The sequence below is a fragment of the Camelina sativa genome, chromosome 15, assembly GCF_000633955.1.
Source record: "Camelina sativa cultivar DH55 chromosome 15, Cs, whole genome shotgun sequence".
Lineage (NCBI taxonomy): Eukaryota > Viridiplantae > Streptophyta > Magnoliopsida > Brassicales > Brassicaceae > Camelina > Camelina sativa.
In genome coordinates this window covers 2,882,633-2,906,153 of record NC_025699.1, presented here as the reverse complement: position 1 = coordinate 2,906,153, position 23,521 = coordinate 2,882,633, and the positions used below count along the sequence as shown (strand labels likewise).

General features: G+C 37.2%; 5 protein-coding genes, 2 non-coding genes and 1 pseudogene across 12 annotated transcripts in view; 5 read left to right on the top strand and 3 right to left on the bottom strand.

Moving 5' to 3' along the window:
- On the bottom strand, positions 958-4,122 carry LOC104744880 (annotated as a pseudogene).
- On the bottom strand, positions 4,838-9,185 carry LOC104744881. Its single transcript, XM_010466001.2, has 17 exons — positions 8,983-9,185; positions 8,767-8,890; positions 8,584-8,690; positions 8,351-8,498; positions 8,125-8,263; positions 7,929-8,031; positions 7,624-7,761; positions 7,407-7,507; positions 7,146-7,259; positions 6,797-7,035; positions 6,625-6,683; positions 6,349-6,534; positions 6,153-6,276; positions 5,994-6,052; positions 5,673-5,818; positions 5,416-5,592; positions 4,838-5,320 (listed from the first exon to the last, which is right to left on the bottom strand). Exons 1-17 carry the CDS (start codon positions 9,041-9,043, stop codon positions 5,018-5,020), a joined length of 2,328 nt encoding a protein of 775 aa, XP_010464303.1. The 5' UTR covers positions 9,044-9,185; the 3' UTR covers positions 4,838-5,017.
- TRNAM-CAU lies at positions 9,274-9,359 on the top strand. The gene is given in 2 exon segments: positions 9,274-9,311; positions 9,324-9,359. It is a non-coding gene; the product is annotated as a tRNA-Met (tRNA).
- On the top strand, positions 9,452-12,299 carry LOC104730048 (guanine nucleotide-binding protein-like NSN1). The gene is made up of 9 exons (XM_010466002.2): positions 9,452-9,561; positions 9,659-9,903; positions 10,066-10,165; positions 10,253-10,426; positions 10,525-10,739; positions 10,837-11,101; positions 11,214-11,393; positions 11,496-11,707; positions 11,798-12,299. The coding sequence occupies exons 1-9, from the start codon at positions 9,543-9,545 to the stop codon at positions 12,137-12,139; spliced, it is 1,752 nt and encodes a 583-aa protein (XP_010464304.1). The 5' UTR covers positions 9,452-9,542; the 3' UTR covers positions 12,140-12,299.
- On the top strand, positions 12,877-15,812 carry LOC104744883 (TATA-binding protein-associated factor 2N-like). 5 transcript variants are annotated; one of them, XM_019236894.1, is made up of 9 exons: positions 12,878-13,249; positions 13,479-13,559; positions 13,645-13,733; positions 13,814-13,888; positions 14,046-14,140; positions 14,229-14,348; positions 14,544-14,612; positions 14,824-15,117; positions 15,214-15,812. In XM_019236894.1, the coding sequence occupies exons 1-9, from the start codon at positions 13,127-13,129 to the stop codon at positions 15,387-15,389; spliced, it is 1,122 nt and encodes a 373-aa protein (XP_019092439.1). In that variant the 5' UTR covers positions 12,878-13,126; the 3' UTR covers positions 15,390-15,812. The 5 variants fall into 5 exon arrangements, with proteins under 5 accessions (XP_010464307.1, XP_019092440.1, XP_019092439.1 ...); XM_010466004.2 differs by having other exon boundaries at positions 14,824-15,422; positions 15,521-15,812; XM_010466005.2 differs by having other exon boundaries at positions 12,877-13,249; positions 14,046-14,145; positions 14,244-14,348; positions 14,838-15,812.
- TRNAV-UAC lies at positions 16,236-16,308 on the bottom strand. The gene has a single exon. It is a non-coding gene; the product is annotated as a tRNA-Val (tRNA).
- Positions 16,876-21,027, top strand: LOC104744885 (sterol 3-beta-glucosyltransferase UGT80A2). Of its 2 annotated transcripts, XM_010466008.1 has the most exons (16): positions 16,876-17,261; positions 17,364-17,587; positions 17,763-18,005; positions 18,109-18,220; positions 18,331-18,501; positions 18,703-18,766; positions 18,893-18,950; positions 19,038-19,215; positions 19,303-19,433; positions 19,572-19,674; positions 19,770-19,846; positions 20,002-20,049; positions 20,137-20,286; positions 20,415-20,577; positions 20,672-20,715; positions 20,849-21,027. In XM_010466008.1, coding segments are annotated over exons 1-15 (1,932 nt in total). In that variant the 5' UTR covers positions 16,876-17,053; the 3' UTR covers positions 20,674-20,715; positions 20,849-21,027. The 2 variants fall into 2 exon arrangements, with proteins under 2 accessions (XP_010464310.1, XP_010464308.1); XM_010466006.1 differs by lacking the exon at positions 20,672-20,715.
- The window catches only part of LOC104744886 (probable pectate lyase 8), a 3,917-nt gene continuing 2,689 nt past the window's right edge, over positions 22,294-23,521 (top strand). The window contains exons 1-2 of the mRNA XM_010466009.1: positions 22,294-22,496; positions 22,759-22,824. Coding sequence (XP_010464311.1) covers positions 22,417-22,496; positions 22,759-22,824 — 146 coding nt within the window. The 5' untranslated portion in view covers positions 22,294-22,416. The remainder of the gene's footprint in view (positions 22,497-22,758; positions 22,825-23,521) is intronic.

Here is a 23,521-nt window from a genome sequence, read left to right as displayed (position 1 = left end):
CTTGGAAAAGTTTGCTGGTTTTGTGACTGAAGAGGCAGAAGAAGAACTAATAGCTGTTGATTGGAAGGCCAAGTTTGTTGAGTACTGGAGGCGAAATAAGCAAAAAGAAAGAACAATCGCGAGGCGATCAGTTTTCTACAAATTGGCATACAACGATGATAAGGTCGTGAGCATCTATGAGAGGCAAAAGAGAACACGTGCGAGGAGGAGACACTGAGAAGGAAGATTGGAATAGAGAAGATATTTTAGTACTGAAAATATCTGCAACAAACTTATAAATAGAGTCTCGGAATGTTTAGAGAGTTTTATGTTGATTGATGTAGAAGCTTCTCCTGCGTGAGAATGGTGGATGGTGAGCTAACAAAGATGATGTGTTAGCCATCTCCTTAGGTTTATACATTGATCGTCGATTAGAAATAAGAGTTTGCGTACTCTGTTCTTATCAAACGAACCCTAGTTCGACAAAACTCGATTTATCTACCAACAGAGCTAAAGATGGAGATACTAGAGTCACTTCCTGGCGTGGATATATAGCTAGGGTTTCCTGCGGTTATATAGCTGCAAACCATATAGAGACAGAGGGCTTTCGCGTGCTAGAGATTGAGATCGCGGTTCTGGCTCCACACCTACATCTGTTCGTAGCCTAAGCCTATCCTGATTCCTGATGTATCGTTGCTCTATATCTTGCATTACACGTCTTTTATTTTTTTTCCTCTGTTACAGGTTTTTCTTTAATGTTCTTGGATTCTTTTTATTAATTAGACGGGTTGCTTTTTAATTTTTGACTACAGCTCATACGTGTGTTTGTGTTCATGATATATAGAATTCTTGATCCTCAAAGTGGCAATTTATATCTTTTATTTCATGAATCTTATGAAGATAGATGTGTTGACGTGTTGCTATATAGCTGCTGATCTTTATGATCTTTCATGGCATGAACCATTTTGACTAAACACGATAATGAAACCGAAAAAATTGTAAAGCTTGAAACCAAGAATAAGAATTCTCGAGCTATGAAAACTCTCAGCTGGAATATACAGATTCAAATAAAACAGAACATAGCGAACAAAGAAAAGGTAACAAATTTCTATCACTATCTTTCTGAAACTGAAATTGAAAAACCAACAAATAAGAAGAAAACAACCAAACCCAAAATTAAAACCAAGAAGACAAAAAGATGTAAAACATTAGAATCAAGAAGCACTTGGGTTCCGGGAATGTGCTCTTGAAGCAACTCCCCACTCCATTGCCTCTGCCACGGCTCTTTCCCGTTCTTCCGCCGCTGCTGGATCCTCACCGGACGTTTCATCAGGCCGCTGTGGAGGAATTTCATCGTAGTGTGGAACAGAGATAGAGCCGTCTGGTGCGGTTCCTAAGAAACCGAGAGCGGTTACCACGTCGCTCATGAGTGGCCGTACCGTTGCCTCTTCTTGTAAACACATTGCTGCCACTGCCACTGCCTGATTCAGAGCTTTCTCCGGGAACACTCCCTCCAGACTTGGATCCGCTAACTCAGGGAATCTACTCGGTTCTTTGAACACCGGTTGTGCCTAACCACACAAGTAACTTTAGTGTAAAGCTATTGATGAAGACAAAGAGTAATCTTAAAAAGAGACAATTAAACTCACCCAAGTCACTAGATTCTGTTCAGCTTTGGGTCTGGTAGTATCAATAACTCTTCGTCCTGTTATCAACNCTATCCTGATTCCTGATGTATCGTTGCTCTATATCTTGCATTACACGTCTTTTATTTTTTTTCCTCTGTTACAGGTTTTTCTTTAATGTTCTTGGATTCTTTTTATTAATTAGACGGGTTGCTTTTTAATTTTTGACTACAGCTCATACGTGTGTTTGTGTTCATGATATATAGAATTCTTGATCCTCAAAGTGGCAATTTATATCTTTTATTTCATGAATCTTATGAAGATAGATGTGTTGACGTGTTGCTATATAGCTGCTGATCTTTATGATCTTTCATGGCATGAACCATTTTGACTAAACACGATAATGAAACCGAAAAAATTGTAAAGCTTGAAACCAAGAATAAGAATTCTCGAGCTATGAAAACTCTCAGCTGGAATATACAGATTCAAATAAAACAGAACATAGCGAACAAAGAAAAGGTAACAAATTTCTATCACTATCTTTCTGAAACTGAAATTGAAAAACCAACAAATAAGAAGAAAACAACCAAACCCAAAATTAAAACCAAGAAGACAAAAAGATGTNCTCTGATACTCTGGAGCACAATATCCGTAAGTTCCCATAACTCTGGAAGACACATGTTGTTTGTCCCCGACAGGACCTAGCTTTGCCAGACCGAAATCAGATAACTTGGCGTTGAAGTCACTGTCTAGAAGGATATTAGCTGCTTTGAGATCTCTGTAGATCACCGGAGGATTTGCCTTGTCATGCAAGTATTCAAGTCCCTTTGCAGCTCCTAGAGCGATTCTAATCCTTGTGTCCCAATCCAACGGTACTTGGTCCGGTGTTAGTTCTGTAAACATTTCAATAAACAATTAAAACACATGGGGCTAATTAATCCGGAATTAGTCAACATAGAACCTTAGTTTTGTAATGTACCGAGGAGATGATCTTCTAGTGAACCACGAGGCATGTACTCATAGACGAGAAGTCTCTGATCTCCATCAGCACAATAGCCAATAAGATTCACAAGATGCTTGTGATGCAACAGACTTAACATCAAGACCTCTACGATGAACTCTTTGTTCCCTTGAAGCCCATTTCTATCTAATTGCTTCACTGCCACAACCTGAACCCAAAAATGATCATTTGAAAAACCTTAGGAGATTTATAATATAGAAATGTAGAAGCAGAGACCATGAATGCTATATCAAGTGTCATATACATCAAGTTTCAAATAGATCTGCAAAAGTGTATATATACTATTACATTTTCCATATATATGAGAGACTAGTTTAAATTAAAATCGAGAAAGATGTTTTAATCAGTACTAACCATGCCGGTCTTCTCGAGCTTTCCCTTGTAAACCCTACCGAAACCGCCTTCGCCAATCAGACATTCTTGTCTGAAATTCTTGGTTGCAGTAGCAAGCTCCCTGAAGGTGAATGTTTGAGCAGCGATGTTGTTTGTTACTTCTTTATTTTCATCATTGTTCTTGTTCTGCTCATTTCCAGTCTTTGGATTTTCTGTAAGCAAAATACAAAGATTACTGAATCTAGTCTTATAAACCCTAATACGTATAGTATAAGATATCTACAGAAAAAATATATATAGATTTTGTGAGCTTACCAGGGTGTGTTTTGTTGTTGTCTCTACCGGTCAACTCACCATTTCTCCGGCAGCTGTTATCTGAATCTCTCGGAACTTTTTTCTTTTCATGGAAATAGAAACATGAAAAGCAATTCATTTCTTCTCTATTCCCTTGCAAAGAACACAATCTCAAATAAACTTCAATCTCTCTCTCTCTTTTTTTCCTTTTCTTTTTATTAGAGATTTATGAACATAGACAATTTTCAAACCGCGGCAATTCTGCAGGATTGGATTCAAACTCCAAAGAAACTTGTACAAAAACAGAGTCTGAAGACCACAAATCAATCAAGACCAAAGATGGATCTTGTTGGAATCGTTTTATTCAAAAAAATGCCTGCGTTGACAGGAAAAAAAAAAACATTTTCAGATAAAATATCAAGAAGAAAAATGTGGGTCTATTGAGAAAAAGCAGAACAAACCTTTTTGAATCCTTGATAAACAATGGTTGTCCCTTGCCCAAGAAACCCTTAATTAGGGTTTTCCCTTTTATCTTCACGTTGATACTTTTTTTTTTCTTTTTAGCGTCAAAGATGTAACAAAACCCAGATCAAGAAAAATCAACACCAAAACCGTTGGGATCCAAAGCACGGAAGAGTCTCCTAAAAAACTGGATTTTTTTTTTCTTCAGGTTTTAGGTTTCTGAATTTTTCTTAATATAGAGACAAATTAAACTACTGTTTTATTATAAGAATTAAAATATACAAAATGGGTTCCAATATCTTATAATTGCTCTCATGTTTGTGTGCCTCACATTTCTCTAAGGGTTTCAAAACAGATTATAAAAGTGATTAATATTATATGGTTTGAAGAAATGGGAAATAATGAGAAGAAAGAGAGAGAATAATAACATGGAGACCATGAACTGAATAAAATATATGCAACAAAATGTTAACATGTAATGTTGATGGTTGCACGAACTATATATATTTGAAATCAAATGCGAATAATCTTAACATCATTATTATTATTATTATTCTCAAAATCTATTTAAAATTGCGAACAAATCAGAAGAAAAGGCAGGTATAATGGTGGAGGAGACCTAATATGACTTGGTAATGACGATTTCTCTCGTCTCTTTTGTTTTACAAATATAAGTTAACAATCTTCTTCTCCATGAGGCTCTTGCAAATACGATTGAGATTACCATTTGAATTGAATGGTATAATGTTCTTAATTATCTAGTATGTATGTATCAATCCCCACACACATATGGAATAAGTACAAACTTTAACAAATCACATTAACAGATTAGTACTTCTAGCTAACCAGTAAAACATTTGGTTGTTGTTGACTTGTTGTTCCACATATTTCAAAAATCAGTTTGGATTTTGGTTTGAAATTGTCGTCCCGTTTTAACAGAATCAGAAACGACAGCTGTTTTATTTGTTTCATGTTCTCAAGTATTCTTATTTTTCACTCATTTTGTTATTAATTACTAATTGCACTCAAAATTTGCTAATTTCGATCATGTTTTCAAATTTTAACTAAAAAGAAAGAGAAAAAACACTAAAATAGAGAATCCATTAGAGAGATTTGGACCATCTTAAACAAGCTGTGAACCATTTCATATAATGAACCGACCAAATCGTTTCTCTGTATAATGTTTATAAACTTCTTGAAGTCTTATTGAGCTCATTTTTACCACCTCAAACAAAAAGAATTAGAAGTAGCCCTTTGGTACGTATGAGAAAGAATGGAGCAACGCATCGTTATTGCCCCGCGTTCAAAGAGAGACATCAACTTCAACAGAGGAGTCAGTCAAGATCACGTCTCTTGAGTTATCGGCTTTTGGATGATCCATCGAGTCCAACCTTATCCGCACATGCATTGGCTTTAAGAAGACAGTGTCTCTCAATTCTCTCTTTGACTTGGACAACAGTTTCACAAATAAATCTTCCTTCATAGTCGTTATGTTCCGTACTGGCTTCAAAATCTCTGCTATTCTTCTCGCCAGTTCTTCCTGGCTTGCACTTTCTGTCTCTTCGTTTCTCGCCAGTCTTAAATACAATGCTGCATAAACAATAAGCTGCACAATCCCAAGTCGACAACGTTATACTCTTTTCTATTGTAAACTTTGGCTTTTGTTGATAACGGAGACTTGAGAAAAGATTTTAGGCGTACCTCACTTGTGCCAGGACTTGATTTGACAGTACAATCGATGTGAATACGTCCGTCTTCTTCTTTTTCAACCTCAGAAGGATTAACATCTACTTCTTCCTCTTCCTCAGCTGCTTCAGGGTTGGCTATTTCTTTGGCGAGGCTGTCTAATTCATCATACCATTGTTGTGAAACTCCAACCTGTAGGTCATGAAAACAAAATTTCTGAGCTAACTCGGATTTAAACCAGAGCAATGTTGAATGCAATTCTCTAAATTAACCTTTTCTGAAGGTTCAACTGCACTTCCAGCACTCGAGACTTCACTAATTGCGCCTCTTGTCTGCCGCCATATGCAGCTTTCTTGTATCGGTTCAACAAGCTCCGTGCATGGAGGAATCTCTATGTTCAACCGTATGCTAATTTTACCTGTTAAATGAAAAAGTAGTAGTTAAATCAAACTGGATGTCTCGATTGTCGACCCCGACCAATGATATAACCATCTTCATGCTGCAGCTAATTCGGACTGGGGTGATGAACTTCTAATATCAAGACTAGCATAAGAGAATGAGCAAAAAAATTAGGGTCTGTCTAGCAATCTCACCTGGCAATAACCGAAGTTCCTGAGTATGACTGAGATGTGCTTCCTGAACTCCATTAGCTCTGGTTATAGTTAAGCAAAAATAACACGACATCAATTAGTAAGTTTCAGAACAAGAGAAGCGTTGTTAATGGATAAGATAATGAATAAGAAATCACTAACAGATTGAAAACTCTCTCCAGCGGAATGAACAACCAATAGGGTAACCCAAGTATCCCAATGTTTGAGAACTGAATGCTAGAGCATGCTCCAGATTCTCTATTTAGCTTCAACACCTGCTGACAAGCTTAATGTACAAGACAAAAATGTGTTAGTTGATGCATAGAGATGTAAATAAAGTTGTATAAATGGCGTTTACCTATATCTGTCATGACAATGTTGTCTCCAAGGTTAGTAAAAGAAGAAAAAAGGGAAGCACTTGGCTGCTCCTTGCATGAGGTGACAGCCTCAGTTTGCTGTTGCAACCAATTAGAAGGCATATGTTTCAACACTGATAGCTTCTCTGTGATTGATTGTCCGCAGATCTCCATTATCTTCGAAAACCCTTAAATTTTTGATAAAAGATTTGTTAGATACAATGAGTCAAGAAGCCAAAATAAAACGAAAGAAAAAGATGCCAATTCTTGTATGTAACCTTCCACGACTTCTTCGATCTCTCCTGAAGCTAAATTTATTATCCATAACTTCGTAAAGCTGTAAGATATGAGAAACCTATTTGGTCACGAGCGTAAAAGGGTGATAAAAGAAAGAAAGAGAGACCGAGCTATCACTACTAATACTATAATCTTTGCAACTAGTCGTTTTACCTTTTGTTACTGACTAATAGACTCTCATCATCACGCTTCAGTATATGCCATGGAAACAACAGAGAGCGAGAATCAAATTCTTCTGATTTGGCATCAGCATCAACTGTTGTCTCATCATCTCTTCCAAGACCCATTTTATCCATTATCCAAGACCACAAGCCACCACTTTTCTTAATAACCTTTGGATATACTGTTTCCATGACCCGGCTATTTATATTTGCTCTTCTAATGGCGTGGTTCTTAACTCAAAGAATGGGGAAAAAGAAAAAAAAATCTTAACATGAAAACATTCAATGGCAGAATCAGTTATCATAACTCATACTCGTGTGTATATTTATAGGAGTCATACCTCAGAATCTACAATGTAAAGGCAATCCTCCTCTTCGTCATAAAGGGTCCCTGTAGGACGTAACATCTTTGCAGATTCAAATTCTCCATCCTCAAAACCTGGGAAACAACCAATCTGAAATAAAAACATTGTCTTGAAGTTTAGTTTTGTTAAACAAGGAGCTTTACATACACTTTCTCTCTACTAACGCCCTGCTAAGGAAATTGAGCAAAGAAACTCTATAAAGATTACAATTCCGCAACTCTGATTCAGTTCACTTACACTGTCTAAAATCTTCCCACTGTTATCGAATATAATTATACGATGGTGGTTGGTATCAGAAAGAAACAGACGGTCTCCAACCTCGTCTGCAGAGATACAACCTGTCACAGAAAATGTCCGTGAACAAAATATTAGAGAGTAGCGTGAAAGATAAAAATGAAAAATTCCTGATAAAACTCAAAACGACCCAAAAAAGGGAAAGAAATTCAAGATATACCTGGAAAGTAAAGTAACAAATCTTGAAAAAAAGAAGAGTAATGTGACTCCTTGATAGCTTCAGCTTGTTTTGACCAAGTGTTCGTGAAAAGTCTGACAGACTTGGATTTCTCGATATCTTGAGCGAGACTGTCAAGAGCTGCAGCAAAGTGCAAGAAGAAGAAACCATAATATGTATTACGCACACAAATCACGAGAATGTTCACAAGCTAAGAGCACCATAATGAATTTTTTTCTTTTCGCTTATGGTGAACATGGATCAATAAGTATGACATTGTAGAGAATAAGATGATAAAGTAGGTATACCTTTAGCTACAGAAGCAATCTCGAGATCCTTCTCTTCGTAGATTAAAGGGTTCTTAAAATCTTTAAACACGATGTAACGTACTTCCCCACTTGTCTGATACAACTAAAAAAAAAACAACACACCTTCAAATTGAGGTATTTGCATACAATTAAGAGGAACGATATACAAAGATGTAATCTACAGCGAAATATATACCTTGGGAAATTCTTTTTCAGAAAGTAGTACAGGAAAAGTGAGGTATTCCTTCACAATCAACTCAGCTAAAGAAGTTCGATCATCAGTAATTCGAGCTTGATCACTGAAGTGGATACCCATGAAACAAACACCAGGGGACCTTAAAAGACCACAAAAAACAAATACTTTAGCCATAGTTCCCCTTAAGTTGCCATGAGTTTTTTTTGGTTGAAAGCTTTCTTTAAACCTCTGCTGAAGCAACTTTAGTTTCTCAAAGAAACCACTGGGATCACTTGCTTCGTTTAGCAAATTTCCAGCAAGAACAACATAAGCTCCTTTATCCTTGAAAAGCTGTTTGTTCCCAATGTCTCGATTCAGCCAATGATGGGAAGGACCTAAGAGTTCAATTTACAAACTTTGTTTACAACAGAGATAAATGTTTCAAGACAATCAAACACATATATGAGTAATCAGAGCTACCTTCAAGTTGATCAAGTGAAGCTTTAATAAAAGAGAGCAAATCAACAAGTGGAGAAGAAGGAGAAGAAGAAGAAGAAGCTCGAGATACTCGTCGAACTGATGCAAATCTGAAAGAGACTGCCCATTACAAATTACAAACTCAGAACTCAGAACCCTAAACTCAACATTTATAAATCGAATTACCCGCGTGAAAGACATTGGTTGAACAATGTCTTGGACCCAATGTTCATATCTCTATCGAATGAAGGAGCTAAACAAATGGCTGGAGTAGTAGTAATGGGTCGCCGGAATCGCCCCTGAACACTGTCTGGTGACCAAAAAGATGGTTAAAAAACATTAATATAGCGAAAACCCAGAAAGCTAGAATCGAAGAAGAAGACGATCAATTTTTTCGGAAACCTGAGAGAATCCGAGAAGAAAGCCATGAAATTTTCTTCATATGGAAGCTTCTGTTAGCCATTTCTGACTGTTGGGCTTCACTTGTCTCTCCTACGCTCAATGAATTTCAGTTAAAGTCAGGTTTTTTTTGAAGGGTTTAACCGCCACCACCGGTGTCCGGCGGGATCTTAAGCAAAAAAAAAAAAAAATCAGACTTTCAGGCGACCGGTCGAAGTCAAGGTTATGACTTACAAGGAACTCAACTTCTATTATAATTATATAAGTAATGTTTTGAACACTACGAACGATTTGGGGGTGGTGGCGCAGTTGGCTAGCGCGTCGGTCTCATAGCTATCAGAGTAATCCGGAGGTCGAGAGTTCGAGCCTCTCTCACCCCAAATTTCATTCTTTTATATATATTTTTTTTAAGTTAAGTCGACCGGGTCGGGTTATGTATCCAAAATCCATCTCATAGCAAAACCCTAATTTGGCGCCGTTATCTCCAACTTCATAAACCCTTTTCTTTCTAACCCTAATTTCTTTTTTCATTTTGCTTCGCTCTCATCCCGAAGGCGACAAAGATGGTGAAACGGAGTAAAAGTAATATAGATCCTTCATTCATATTTGTCATAGTCGATGAATTGAATCAATTACTCAGTTCAGGATTTTTATTGGGTCTTTATTGTTGTTGTTGCAGAGAGTAAGAGTAAGAGGGTGACCTTGAAGCAGAAGCATAAGGTTCTGAGGAAGGTGAAGGAGCACCACAAGAAGAAGGCAAAGGATGCTAAAAAGCTAGGGCTTAACCGTAAGCCAAGAGTAGAGAAGGACCCAGGTATTCCCAATGACTGGCCTTTCAAGGAACAAGAGCTCAAGGCCCTTGAAGTTCGACGTGCCCGTGCTCTCGAAGAGTTGGAGCAGAAAAAAGTCGCCCGCAAAGAAAGGGTATCCTTATTACTCTTACTTTCAATTTGTACCTCATAGCTATGATACATGTTTTGATTATTAGTAGAACATGTCTAAAATCTAGATATGAATTGGTATTTGACTTTCTCGTGTTATGAATTGGTGTTTGTGTTCTGATCTCTCTTAATGATATCTATGTAGGCCAAAAAGAGGAAACTTGGTTTGGTTGATGATGAGGATGAGGACACCAAGACTGAAGAAGAGACCAGAGAGGAGCCAACTAGAGTTGTCAATGTTCGAGGTGCTTTGATTTGGATATCTTCTTTACGCGTTTATGTGATTTTCTGTTGTTTGTTACAGTCACTAATGTCTATCTATTGTTTAACAGATAACTCGGAGAGGGCTTTCTACAAGGAGCTTGTTAAAGTCATTGAATTGTCTGATGTCATTTTGGAGGTTCTTGATGCCCGTGATCCCCTTGGCACTAGATGTACTGATATGGAGAGGATGGTTATGCAAGCTGGTCCCAATAAGCATCTTGTGTTGCTGTTGAACAAGATTGGTATGTTCCTTTATAAGTCTTTGCTCTTGGACTTAAAAAGTTGTTTGTTTCCTCTTGGTCTTGCCTTTACTTTTTGTAACCGAATCTCCTTTGTCTAGATCTTGTTCCCCGTGAGGCTGCTGAGAAATGGCTTAAGTACCTTAGGGAAGAATTTCCTGCTGTTGCCTTCAAATGTAGCACCCAGGAACAGAGATCAAACTTGGGTTGGAAATCCTCTAAGGCATCAAAACCAAGCAATATGTTGCAGACTAGTGATTGTCTTGGAGCGGACACTCTTATCAAGTTGTTGAAAAACTACTCAAGAAGTCACGAGGTTGGTTTTTCATTATTTTCACTTTAATCACCCTACCCTTAGCATGAAGTTCTATTGTCCAGTTTCAATTGAATCCTTCTTTGTTGTTCTTTGGCAGTTGAAAAAATCTATTACAGTTGGTATTATTGGACTGCCTAATGTCGGGAAGAGTAGTCTTATTAACAGTTTGAAGAGAGCTCATGTTGTCAATGTCGGTGCCACACCAGGACTGACTAGGTCTCTGCAAGAGGTTCACTTAGACAAAAACGTGAAGTTGCTGGATTGTCCTGGTGTTGTGATGCTCAAATCTGCAGGAAATGATGCTTCTATAGCTCTCCGCAACTGTAAAAGAATCGAGAAGTTGGATGACCCAGTTAGTCCAGGTAATTGGAAATAAGCCTTAGATAGAACCACACATCTCTTCTTGCTTTGTCTTTTAGAGGTTATAAACCTCAGCACCTAACCTGGAAATCTTCTGCTTTGTGGAAAATTTAGTTAAGGAAATTCTCAAGCTTTGTCCAACACAAATGCTGGTGACTCTCTACAAAATCCCGAGCTTCGAGGCAGTTGATGACTTTCTCTATAAAGTCGCCACCGTAAGGGGGAAGCTTAAAAAGGGTGGTCTTGTGGATATTGAAGCTGCTGCGAGAATTGTTTTGCATGACTGGAATGAAGGTGCGGTTACGTCTTTTAGTTCATTATAAAATAGAAGCATAAATAGTATTTTTAAAACCAGTTTCTAACTCATCAATATCTCAAATATGAATGGTTGTGCAGGTAAAATTCCATACTATACAATGCCGCCAAAGAGGGACCAAGGTGGACACGCTGAGTCGAAGATTGTGTCCGAGCTGTCCAAGGAATTTAACATCGATGAGGTTTACAGTGGTGAATCCTCTTTCATCGGGAGCTTGAAGACGGTTAACGAGTTCAACCCTGTTGAAGTTCCTTCAAATGGTCCTCTCAATTTTGATGAAACTATGATCGAGGTTGGTAAAATTCTCCATTTGCTTGTAAATGATTCAATCTGGTTTAATCTTGGTTTATGCATCTCAAAACAAAACAAAAAAAACACGCAGGATGAGTCTAAGACTCAGACGGAAGAAGAGCCTGACCATGAGAGTGATGATGAGTCTATGGGAGGGGATGATGAGGAGGAAGAGGCAGGAAAGTCGAAGGAGAAATCAGAGACGGGCAGACAGAACGTGAAGCTATACTCAGCAGAAAGCATGTTGAATACAAAAATGCAGAAAGCAGAGAAGAAGAGGAGGAAGAAAGCAAAGAAAGCAGCTGGTGATGAGGATATGATGGAGGGAGATTATGATTTCAAAGTGGATTACAAGAAGATTAAAGATTCCGCCATGAAAGAAGACCAGATCGAGGTTAAAATTCCAATGGCTGGACTTTTGCCTGAAGAATGAGTGATTGGAAAACAACGTTTTTTTTTTTTTTTTTGTATTTTTGCGTTTATGATTTGGTCGGTTAAAACTTTTGATATAGTATATGTTGTTGTGCTTCATGAACTAGTAGTATTGGCACTGAAGCAATTTTGATTTCCACAATTAACTTTTCTTTTAACTCCAGTTCTTCTTAAGGTATACCTGGGTTAAACATATATACCTGCGATTAAGCATCACCTTAGAACTCTCATCTTGAATTAGGCATACAAGATATACCTCATTCTTATCAGTTTGACTTTGTTGATAAACTAGTGATGTTATTGACATGGGTTATTAAAGTTTTGGCTTCAAGCAATAAATCGCTGATATTGGATGTGGTTCTCATTCACAATCCCAAAACTTTTAGGAAATAACCAGAGATTTGCACCTTAATACTTACATCTCCAAAACATGCCATGCCAAACGCAATCAAAACAAGTCCAAAACTGACTGAAAAGTTTTAAAATTTTGAGAATGGGAAGTAAAGTAAAAAAAAAAAAAGCAATCTTGTTATCAACGGTCCGCGGCGGTTAAGATGGAGGATCTATGGATATCTGACCGTTCGTGTAAGTTAACGCGAGTAAAAGAGAGACACTGAACTCCCCGAAAATAGGATCCGGATCCGAAAAAAGCTGACCCGTTTTGAAGCGGTTTGTTTTGTTTTTTCCATTATTCCAAAAAGAACCCTCGGTTTTGGGCCATAAAGTCAAAAAAAGAAAAAGAAAAAAAAAAGGAAAGCTCATCAAAGGCTCTTTGGTGTCTCTTCGTATTTTACAAAAATCTCGGCCTTTCCCTATGCTGCGCTTTCTCCTCTTCGCTCTTTCTTCTTCTTGAAAACTCACAAATCTTCTTAGGGTTTATACTTCACTAAGGGTTTCTCTCTCTCTCTCTTTCTTCTTCTCCAGAGCGCTTGTTCACTTGTCTCTCTAAGAAACCTAGGGTTTTCGATTTTTTCAATCTTCTGGTACAATGGATAGATACAAGAGAGTCGATAAACCCAAGCCTGAGTCTCCGATTAACGAGAATGAGATCCGTATCACCAGTCAAGGCCTTATCCGAAACTACATCAGTTACGCCACCAGCCTTCTTCAGGTTCTCTCTCTCTCTCTCTCTCTCTAGTTTCATCCCAACTCGTTCGCTGATATCGTGATTCACCACTAGAGTGTGTAACTTTTCATTTAGATTACTGCTCTGTTGTAAGGTTTATGTTGGGTTAGGTTTCAAATCTTTCTTGCTTATAAAGATTTTTTTGTTTTTCCTTTTGCGATGTGATTGTTTTCATTTGTGTGTGTGTTAATAATGCGTTTCTTTTGGTTTTCAGGAGAAGGGTGTTAAAGATATTGTGTTGAAGGCAATGGGGCAAGCAATTAGCAAGACTGTGGCCATCTCTGAGATACTTAAAGTGAGTTCCTTTTTTTGATAAACTTTGGAAGATAACTCATCTAAATGTGCGTTTCTTTTTTAAGATGTTGTAATCTATGCTGCAGAATAAAATTCCAGGTTTGCATCAAGATATTGCAATCAGTTCTATGAGTATTACTGATGTCTGGGAGCCTATGGAGGAGGGTCTTGTTCCGTGAGTCTCTTGCACTACTCTGTTCCTTGCTTTTGTTTTTTTATTGGTGGCTTTTAAGTGTATTTCTATGTATGATGCAGGGTTGAGTTGACGCGCCATGTTTCCATGATTTCAATCACATTGTCTTTGAGTGAGCTAAATAAGGATTCTCCTGGGTGAGTTTTTCTTTTCTTTCTAGGAACTTTGGAAATTTTGATTTATGCACTTCCGTAGCTTTTTAATAATGTGTTCATCTCAGACTCATATTATTATTGATTTTTACTTCACATGGTATTCTTGGTTCTTAAGATATAGTTACTATATTGTGTTCAGGTATCAAGCTCCAGCACAGACAGATCAATCTAAGCCTCAGTATCAGCCACAGCAAGGAAGACAAGCCCGCGTACCATACAATGCTTATGGTGAAGGTGATGCCTGAAACTTTCTTGAAAACTTTAAGCTGTTAACGTTGTTAGGTTATATCATAATACTGACTTTTGAAAATTTGGAATGTAGATTCGTATGGTCGAGGGAGAGGTCGTGGCGGAGGAAGAGGCAGGGGAAGAGGTGGATATGGAAATCACCAAGAGAGGCATCAAGGAAATTACCAAGGGAACTATCAAGAAGATTATCAAGGTATTGCTATGTCATTGAAGAAACTCATTCAGTTTCCTTATATTGATTTCTTATCAAGGAATCTTTTGGTTATGTGTCTGTGAATCAGATATTGAATTTTCAGTGACATTATTAAAGTTCTTAAGACTAATAATTAACATGTGTTACTGTTTGTTTAGTTTGTAACTGACTCGTGCTTTGTGGTGGTACAATTAGAAAATGAAGGCGCGTATTCAAACAGGGGCAGAGGCCGTGGACGTGGTGGACGGAGTTATGGCTCTCGTGGTAAGTCAGAACATTTTGAATTAGCAAAACCAAGCGAACTTACAAGGTTTAAGGGTGATATGAGGCTATACTCTAGATCAACATTGATTAGTGAATTTGTTTGTCACATTCTTTTAGCCCCTTCTTTGTTAAGTGTTATCCTCTTTTGGTTTCAATCTTTACTCTCTGTTTGTACTACCTTTTTTAATTAGCACCACCTTCTATGTGTTAGGCGCTGGATATCAGGGTGGCAGAGGTGGGTATGATGGTGGCAGAGATGACGGATATGGTGGAAGAAGGGACGATGGATATGGTCCGAGGAGAGATGACGGATATGGTGGAGGAAGGGACGATGGATATGGTGGAGGAAGGGACGATGGATACGATGGACGCAGAAATGATGGGTATGGGGGTAGGAGAGGCGGATTTCGAGGCGGCCGTGTTGGAGGTAGAGGTGATGGCTACGTTGGAGGCAGAGATGAAGGATATGGGGGAGGCCGAGGCCGAGGTGATGGGTACGGTGGAGGCCGAGGTGATGGGTACGATGGAAGCAGAGGTGATGGGTACGGAGGAGGCCGAGGTGATAGGTACGGTGGAGGAAGAGGTGATGGGTACGGTGGAGGACGAGGTGATGGGTATGGAGGTCGTGGTGACAGATATGGAGGAGATCGTGCTGATGGTTATGAGGGCGGGCAAGGTGGATACCGTGGACGTAGAGGTGGATATGGTCGAGGACGTGGAAGGATGGGTAATGGTGGCCGTCCAAGGGGTGGTGCTAGTAACCAAAACGAAGCCTAAGCTGTTTGATTTCCCATTTTCGAAGCTATATGGGTAATATGCTCTGCTTATTTTTCCGTTACCTGAAAGACCCTTAAAGTTCGTAGCACAATCTACCAACCACTCCTAAGGGTTTTGATATTTTGCTTTAGGTTACTATGGTTGTTAAATGATGTGGATGACAGTTCAGTAAAAACGCATCGTTGGTAATTTCCATATAAAAGCCCAAGGGAGAGTTTAAGGAAGGGGTTTCTTTTTGTTTTGGTTCTCTTTACCTTTTTCTTCTGCACAAATTTAGCCTTGAGGGTAAAACCAGCTTCCTGTAATTAACTATGGTTACTTTTCTAGTATTTTATCCAAATCTTTCTATAACGTGTTATTGTATACTTGAACTATTGTAGAGGAGATCTAAAAGCTTTCTAAATGAAGAAAAGATTTAGTGCAGATGTGCAAATTGGATATAGAGTAAAAGAAGTATGGGTAAAATCAGCTTCCTGTTAACTATGGTTACTTTTCTAGTATTTTGTTCAAATCTCTCTGTAGCGTGTTATTGTATATTTTTAACTAGTGTGGAGGAGATCTAAATGCTTTCTAAATGGAGAAAAGATTTAGTAGTGGATCAGCAAATTGGATATTATAGAGTAAAAGAACAAAAAAGACAGCCAAACTTGGCTGCACTCCTCTTGGTTGCATATGTAATAACTCTATTTTAATCCTTTGTTTGAAAGAAAAGTTGATTAGGTTTAGATGCACTAAAATATTAGGATGACTTGATCAAAAGATTTTCAGTATAAACGAAAATATTCATTGATTGATCTTGTTCACGTATGAATTGTTATGAATGTTAAAATTACAAAAAGATAAATATGGTGCTGCCCAGGATCGAACTGGAGACCTTTTGCGTGTAAGGCAAACGTGATAACCACTACACCACAGCACCTATTGATAAATAACGTAATCTTTGATAATCAAATTATTAGTAGTTAAACAACTAAATCCATAACAACTGTTAACCCCATTAATAAGCCATTCATAAAGGAAATAGTATAAAAATGGTAATAATAAAAATATGAAGTGAAAAGGCAAGCATTAATTAAGGGTATCCTTTATATAAAGTTCAGATATTTTCTACAGTCAATATTTGGAAGTATCTTAATTGCAAAATTCCTTAAATAAGGAAAAAAAAATCAAATAATAAACATATATTCAGGGACAGAAGAGAAAGCGACAAGGACGTAAAATTACGAAATGACAGACAGAAGAGAAGATTCGCTGTCGAAGCATCAATACGACAGCGTTTCCAAGAATATCTTTTAGTTTTCCGGACAGAAGATAAATATTTTTTTTGATTTTAATAGATTGACGGAACTATCCATCACCTTAACGGTTAATTACCAAGTCCCCGCGCCTGAACCGGGACGAACCCATCACGTAGCCACTGTAACGCACTTCGTTCGAACGTGCCCATACATAATCGAACCTTTTCTCTTTTTATTTATAAAAAAGAAAAAAAAATTAAAAAAACCGAGAATTACAAGAAAAGCAAGAAAAGAATCGTATTATCATTCACTTTGTGGGATTCGAAACACGCATACGCAAATTCGAGATACGTATTTAAAAAGGCGGACGAGGATCTAGATCGTTGCTGCTGGGCCGAGATAGAGAAAGAGAGAGAGTGAATCACGATGCCGGAGATTTCACCGCCGGCTGAGCTCTCCAAGGTTTCTTCTTCTTCATCATCTTCATCTTCTTCCTCGAGTTCCGGCCGAGCTTCGGTTAAAATCGAGGAGATTGAAGGCGGCGTCGTCATTGTCTCTGAAGAACTTGAAACCAATCCAAAAACTGTTGTTGCCTCCATTGCTGATAACACCGTTGCTGCTGAATCTTCTTCAGGTTTCGATTGAATTCATCAAATTGGTTTAATTTGTTCATTTCTTTTTTTTTTTTTTTCTGGGATTGGATCCGTTTCGTAATTGGGTTTTGTTCTTTCTTTAGGTGGTGGTAATAAAAGCTTTTCTCGAGTATGGACAATGCCAGTGGAAGGTTCATCGAGTAGTGAAAGGGCTGAATCATCAACATCAACAACAACAACACCAATAACAACAAAGCAACCGTATAGGTTAGATAAATCAAAGACTGAGAGGCAACAAAGAGTTACTCACATTCTTGCTGAGGATGCTGCTAAGATCTTCGATGACAAAATCTCTGCTGGGAAGAAGGTACACTACACATCATCATCTATTTTTGGTAATCTTGTCCTTTGGTTCTATTTTTAGCTATCTGTTACATGGTGAAATCACTTTGACTTTTGAACCCTGTTGTTGATTCCTACTTTTCTGGGCTATGTTCTATTAGTTGTCCTCGCTTTTAAAAATGTCGTCTTTTTTTTTGCAGCTTAAATTGTTGAACCGTATAGCTACTGTAAAACATGATGGGACTGTTGAGTTTGAAGTTCCAGCTGATGCTATCCCTCAGCCTATTGTTATTGACCGTGAAGATTTCAAAAACGGTGTTTGTGGTGATGAGTCTATTGATGGGGTAGACCTTCAGTATATCCCTCCTATGCAAATCGTGATGCTAATTGTTGGAACTCGCGGTGATGTTCAACCTTTTGTTGCTATAGCCAAACGGCTTCAGGTTGGTAGATTTCTTCATTTTTTACACTATTGTTATAGTTCCTTGGATAGTTCTGAATCTAAATTGTTTGGGAGTAAGTAATGGATTGTTTTTGGTTGTGTAGGACTATGGACATCGAGTTAGACTTGCAACTCATGCTAATTTTAAAGAGTTTGTTTTGACTGCTGGATTGGAGTTCTATCCTCTAGGTGGAGATCCAAAAGTGCTAGCCGGTTGTAAGTATCTTCCAAACTTTCCCTTTATTTCTTCATCCGTTTAAGTTTACTGATTCTAGCTTTCAAAGTTATCAGCAATTCACTGGTTTCTTTGCCATGTTTTTATACAGATATGGTTAAGAACAAGGGTTTCTTGCCATCAGGCCCTTCAGAGATCCCAATTCAACGAAACCAGATGAAAGACATCATATATTCTCTACTTCCAGCATGTAAAGAACCTGATCCTGATTCTGGGATTTCCTTTAAAGCTGATGCAATTATTGCCAATCCCCCAGCTTATGGTTAGTTTTTAGCAATTTCTGAATTATTAGCTACTACTTTATCATAGTTTGGTGTGTCCACACCATTGGTGACATACTCGTTTGCAGAGCTAGATCTTGGCTGCAAAATACATGCAATGATGCTATAGTTTTTTTCTAGATTTCCAACGTATTATAGATTCACTTTTAATGGCGGGACTAACTTGGAAATCGACATTTCAGGACATACCCATGTGGCAGAAGCACTGAAGATACCGATTCACGTATTTTTCACCATGCCATGGACGTAAGTCTTGTAGTGGCGACAGATTATGGCTGAATAAGTGTTACTTTATAGTTTATACACATTCTTATTCTTATTCTTTTTGTTCTGAATCATTCACTATCTTTTTGCTATTAAATAATGATGCAGGCCTACAAGTGAATTTCCACACCCATTGTCACGTGTCAAACAATCAGCAGGATACAGAGTGAGACTCGTTTATTGACATATCATCTGATTGTTGTTTGTTTTAAACTCGACTTCTTTGTTCATAATCGACATCATGCATTTTTAGCTTTCGTATCAAATCGTTGACTCGTTGATCTGGCTTGGCATAAGAGATATGGTAAATGACCTGAGGAAAAAGAAATTGAAACTACGGCCTGTTACATATCTAAGTGGAACACAAGGATCTGGATCTAATATCCCACATGGATATATGTGGAGTCCTCACCTTGTCCCAAAGCCAAAAGGTACTATGACTAATTAGCTTACTGATGAATTAATGATGTTTTTACTTTTAGATCTTTACTCTCCTCTCTGTCTTTTTTTTTTCTCAGACTGGGGGCCTCAAATTGATGTTGTGGGATTTTGCTTTCTTGATCTTGCATCCAACTATGAACCTCCTGCAGAGCTTGTGGAATGGCTAGAAGCTGGTGACAAGCCCATATATATCGGCTTTGGTAGTCTGGTGAGTCTTTTATTTACTAAATTGTGTTTCTCTAGGGTTCTTTAAGAAATTGAAAATGATAGCCATAATTGACTAATTAATTATCTTCTGAGACTTTGAAAATAATGCATCTCCCATTCTGTTTAATTGTGGTAAAAGCCTGTGCAAGAACCAGAGAAAATGACAGAAATCATTGTGGAAGCACTTCAAAGAACTAAACAGAGAGGAATCATCAACAAAGGCTGGGGTGGACTTGGAAACTGTAGGTTCTTCAATTTGTATTACCTTTCCATTATTGGATGTTTGCATGTTTGGTATATGTTACTATAACATGTGCTTGGTGTGGTTTTCATATAGTGAAAGAACCAAAAGACTTCGTTTACTTGTTGGATAATGTCCCACATGACTGGTTATTCCCGAGATGCAAGGCTGTGGTATGTCTAATAATTTGGAAAATCTCGTAGTTTACCTTGATTATCTTGTTGCTTTATTTTTGGTTCTGGAAATTTTGTCACACATTTTGCTTATCTGGATTAGTAGTTTGTGAGTCTCATCTTTAAGCCTGAAATTGTTGCTCATCTGCTTTCAGGTTCATCATGGTGGTGCTGGAACTACGGCTGCTGGTCTTAAAGCTTCGGTAAGTTTAATATGAGTGGAAGTTGAAGTCTTCAGATAGGATTTAAGCTGTGAATATGAAAGTGTTTTGCTTTTCCCTTGAACACAGTGCCCAACTACAATCGTGCCATTCTTTGGAGACCAACCTTTTTGGGGAGAACGAGTGCATGCTAGAGGTGTAGGTCCTGCACCAATCCCAGTTGATGAATTCTCACTTCATAAGCTTGAAGGTGCCATAAACTTCATGCTCGACGATAAGGTAGATAGTATTTTAAGTTTTGGTTCGATTGCAGTCTAAGCATTCCGGCATGGTTGATATGGCCATCCCTAGTTATGGGCCATGGTATGATTCTATTACAATGAAACTGAGCATCTAAGTGGGAGCAGGTGAAGAGCAGTGCAGAGACGCTAGCAAAGGCGATGAAGGATGAGGATGGTGTGGCTGGAGCCGTGAAGGCCTTCTTTAAACATCTTCCGAGTACGAAACAGAATGTTCCAGAACCGGTCCCTGAACCTGCTGGATTTCTCTCTTTCAGAAAATGCTTTGGCTGTTCGTAACTTTCTCCTCCTCCAGAATCTCCTCTTTTCTCTTTTGTATTGTTATTTTTTTTTATGTCCTGTTTTCTTCTTCGGTTTTGGCTTAGGAAAATTTAACGTTTGTGAAGTGCTTTGGAAATTGATGTTTTAGGTGAGTGCATATAATTTAAAATTGTGTTAAGCAGCAACAAAATATACAATATAATTCAAATTTCTGGAGATAAGGGAGATGATAGTGGACATTGTGGGATCAGGTATTAATACAATGACATATTTTGTTTCAGTGTCTTGAGCTGCAACTTCTACGGAATGGTGTACAGAAACAAAAAATCTCTATTATTTTTATTAAAATGTGTTTGTGTGTTACCTTTTTTGGTCATTAACTGATCAATGTAAGAACATGCTTGATTGCGGTACGGTGTTGTTACGGCAGATGAATGAATTTTTCAAACGTGATGAGCTATTTTTTTGGATTTTGTTTATCTTTTGTCATTTGTATTGTTTGTTTTTACGTTATATTCGTAACTTCGTAAGCTCCATCCATGGCCTATGAAAGTGAATGTTTGGCCATTAAACGTTGTTGCCGACAATCATCAAGTGGGAGCCTACATTAACTAAACTACCGAATGTGTAATAAGCACATACATATTTTTTGTAATTAACTTTGGTTTCCTTGCAACAAAAATTATTGTCCGCTTATCAAAACGATGATTAGGTGATTATTGCATAATTATAACATTATTAGCGGTTAAAAAAATGAATGATTAACTTTTGTAATGAACATAAGGTATAATGGTCACATGGGGAAAGTCAATTGTGCCGAATCAAGGAAATATAAATGATCCGGAACCAATATGAGAAGCCTACAAGTTTCAATTAGCTGTCTATAAACTTTATATTAAAAAATTTATTATTCTTTTTTTATTGTCTTTTACAAAACATTATTATTATCCAATGACTCGCGAGTTGCGAAGAAAAAAAAAAGAGAGGTATGACGAATAACAATCACATGACATGATACCGTTGTTGGCCAGACTCATTATTGTTATCACTGTACGATTTTATATACAAGTACACACATGCACATGTGTTTTCATTTGCTAAAAAGTAACCCCAAAAACTAAAAATAAATGCTTTCGAAATCTAAGTCTTATATGTATTTGAAAGCTTATTTGTTATGAATACATATACGAATATGGTCATGAGTCATGAGTGATAATCTTCGGACTGAACTAGGAGGATCAACTCAAATTAATTGGAAATAGAACAAATTTTTTTGAGAATGAGTTTTTGGATTTATACCGGAGGTTGAATTGACTTGGTTAACCCACTAGATTGAATCTGTCGGTCGAGTTTATGGCATGAAAGGACGATGTATGAGTCGTGACAACAGTCAAATAGTTTTTGTATCCTAATTTATCACTGTAAATGTAAAAACAATCGTTTTATTGTTTAACTGTAAAACCAATGATTACAATTTCACAGCTATATTTGCTAACTAATCTCGGGAATATGATGAATGAAGCTCACATTTCACATAATGGTTGTATAATTTAATCATCGTCCAGATTAGCAATCACAACCCAGATTCATGACTCTGAGCGAATTAAATATTGAAATATCTTATAGTATTTATTATTTTTATTTATTTTCTATGAAAGTAGGCCAATAATAAGATAATGGGAATGGGTCACGCAATCTTCTTCTTATATTAACTTCTCTCTCCCGTAGCCTTTTCTTCTACTCTTCCTTCTCCTATTCCTCTTCCTTTCTTTTAATTTCGAGAAAAGCCTCTGCCTCAGACAGAGACAACTAGAAAGAACCAGAGCAAGAACAACATAGTCATATAACAATGGCTCATGTCACAAAACTTATTCTCTTTACTTCTGCATTACTTCTAGCAACTCTCTTTATCGGCGTTACTTCATCCAGGTAACCAACCACTAATTAGTATCATCATCATGTCATTTTGTTTTGTACATTTGTTAAGTAGAGTTGTAATGTCCTGGGATGTTACAAGACGTATGACATCATCCATCAAAGTTATTCTAGTTCAATGTAGCTTGATTATACGTGTTCTTGTTCACCAAGAGCTATCTCAATTCAAAAGAATATAAAAAAAAATCATTTGTGTAAATATAAGGTCATAAATGAGACAATAATTGTTGGATTGTATAATAAATGGTTTTGCCAGGTCGAATGAAACATGGCATGAACATGCAGTTGAGAACCCAGAGGAAGTAGCTGCCATGGTGGACATGTGAGTTTCTCCATATAACAAAGTTTATTCCACCAATATTCATGTTTTTTGAAAAAACTTTACTAATAATAATCAACAATGATCTCATCATGTTTTTTATTAACAATGATGAACTATATAATATGTATTTTTTTCATCTATAGTAAACTCAATTAGCAAAAAGAAAACTTTAAAATATATAGCATCTGATGATGCTTTTCTCATTTTCTGAGTACAATAATTAAACTTTAAGATATGCCCTTTTGATATTTCTTTTAACCGAGGGAGAAAAACCAAAAAAAAAACAGGTAGTAGAATTTATGAGAAAACAGAGCAGCAGCCTCACATGATCATGAAGTTCTCTTTGAAACAGTTTTGACAAATCACTTTCATTTTCTCTAGTCATAAAGGGGTCCAACCCAAAGCCACATTCCTCTGACACTATTCCCCTTTTTTATTAATAATTTTTAAAATATATTCTTAGATAATATACATACATAGTCTTTCCCCCATCATATATAAGTATATAACATTGTTTGTCAAAAAAAAAAATATATAAGTATATAACATCAGTTTTTCTTAAGATAATTCAATAACAGTATTTTATATTTTTAGTTTATAGTAATACCAAAATGATGGATTAATCACATATTCACATAAAGCTCATTCCAACAGAGAAGAAATAAAATTAACCCCAAAAAAAAAAAAAAAAAAAAAA

What these genes read in the sequence shown, in the direction of transcription:
- LOC104744881 (XM_010466001.2), bottom strand. Translation starts at nt 9,043, where the DNA reads ATGGCTAACAGAAGCTTCCATATGAAGAAAATTTCATGGCTTTCTTCT. An exon ending in GTGGGAAGATTTTAGACAGT is followed by an intron (nt 7,260 to 7,406) that starts GTAAGTGAACTG and finishes TTTTTATTTCAG; the next exon opens with ATTGGTTGTTTCCCAGGTTT. An exon ending in GATCGAAGAAGTCGTGGAAG is followed by an intron (nt 6,535 to 6,624) that starts GTTACATACAAG and finishes CAAAAATTTAAG; the next exon opens with GGTTTTCGAAGATAATGGAG.
- LOC104730048 (XM_010466002.2), top strand. An exon ending in GGATGACCCAGTTAGTCCAG is followed by an intron (nt 11,102 to 11,213) that starts GTAATTGGAAAT and finishes TGGAAAATTTAG; the next exon opens with TTAAGGAAATTCTCAAGCTT. An exon ending in TTGATGAAACTATGATCGAG is followed by an intron (nt 11,708 to 11,797) that starts GTTGGTAAAATT and finishes AAAAACACGCAG; the next exon opens with GATGAGTCTAAGACTCAGAC.
- LOC104744883 (XM_019236895.1), top strand. Translation starts at nt 13,127, where the DNA reads ATGGATAGATACAAGAGAGTCGATAAACCCAAGCCTGAGTCTCCGATT. An exon ending in ATGCTTATGGTGAAGGTGAT is followed by an intron (nt 14,146 to 14,243) that starts GCCTGAAACTTT and finishes CGTATGGTCGAG; the next exon opens with GGAGAGGTCGTGGCGGAGGA. An exon ending in CTATCAAGAAGATTATCAAG is followed by an intron (nt 14,349 to 14,543) that starts GTATTGCTATGT and finishes TGGTACAATTAG; the next exon opens with AAAATGAAGGCGCGTATTCA.
- LOC104744885 (XM_010466006.1), top strand. Translation starts at nt 17,054, where the DNA reads ATGCCGGAGATTTCACCGCCGGCTGAGCTCTCCAAGGTTTCTTCTTCT. An exon ending in TGCCAATCCCCCAGCTTATG is followed by an intron (nt 18,502 to 18,702) that starts GTTAGTTTTTAG and finishes TCGACATTTCAG; the next exon opens with GACATACCCATGTGGCAGAA. An exon ending in CCTTGTCCCAAAGCCAAAAG is followed by an intron (nt 19,216 to 19,302) that starts GTACTATGACTA and finishes TTTTTTTCTCAG; the next exon opens with ACTGGGGGCCTCAAATTGAT.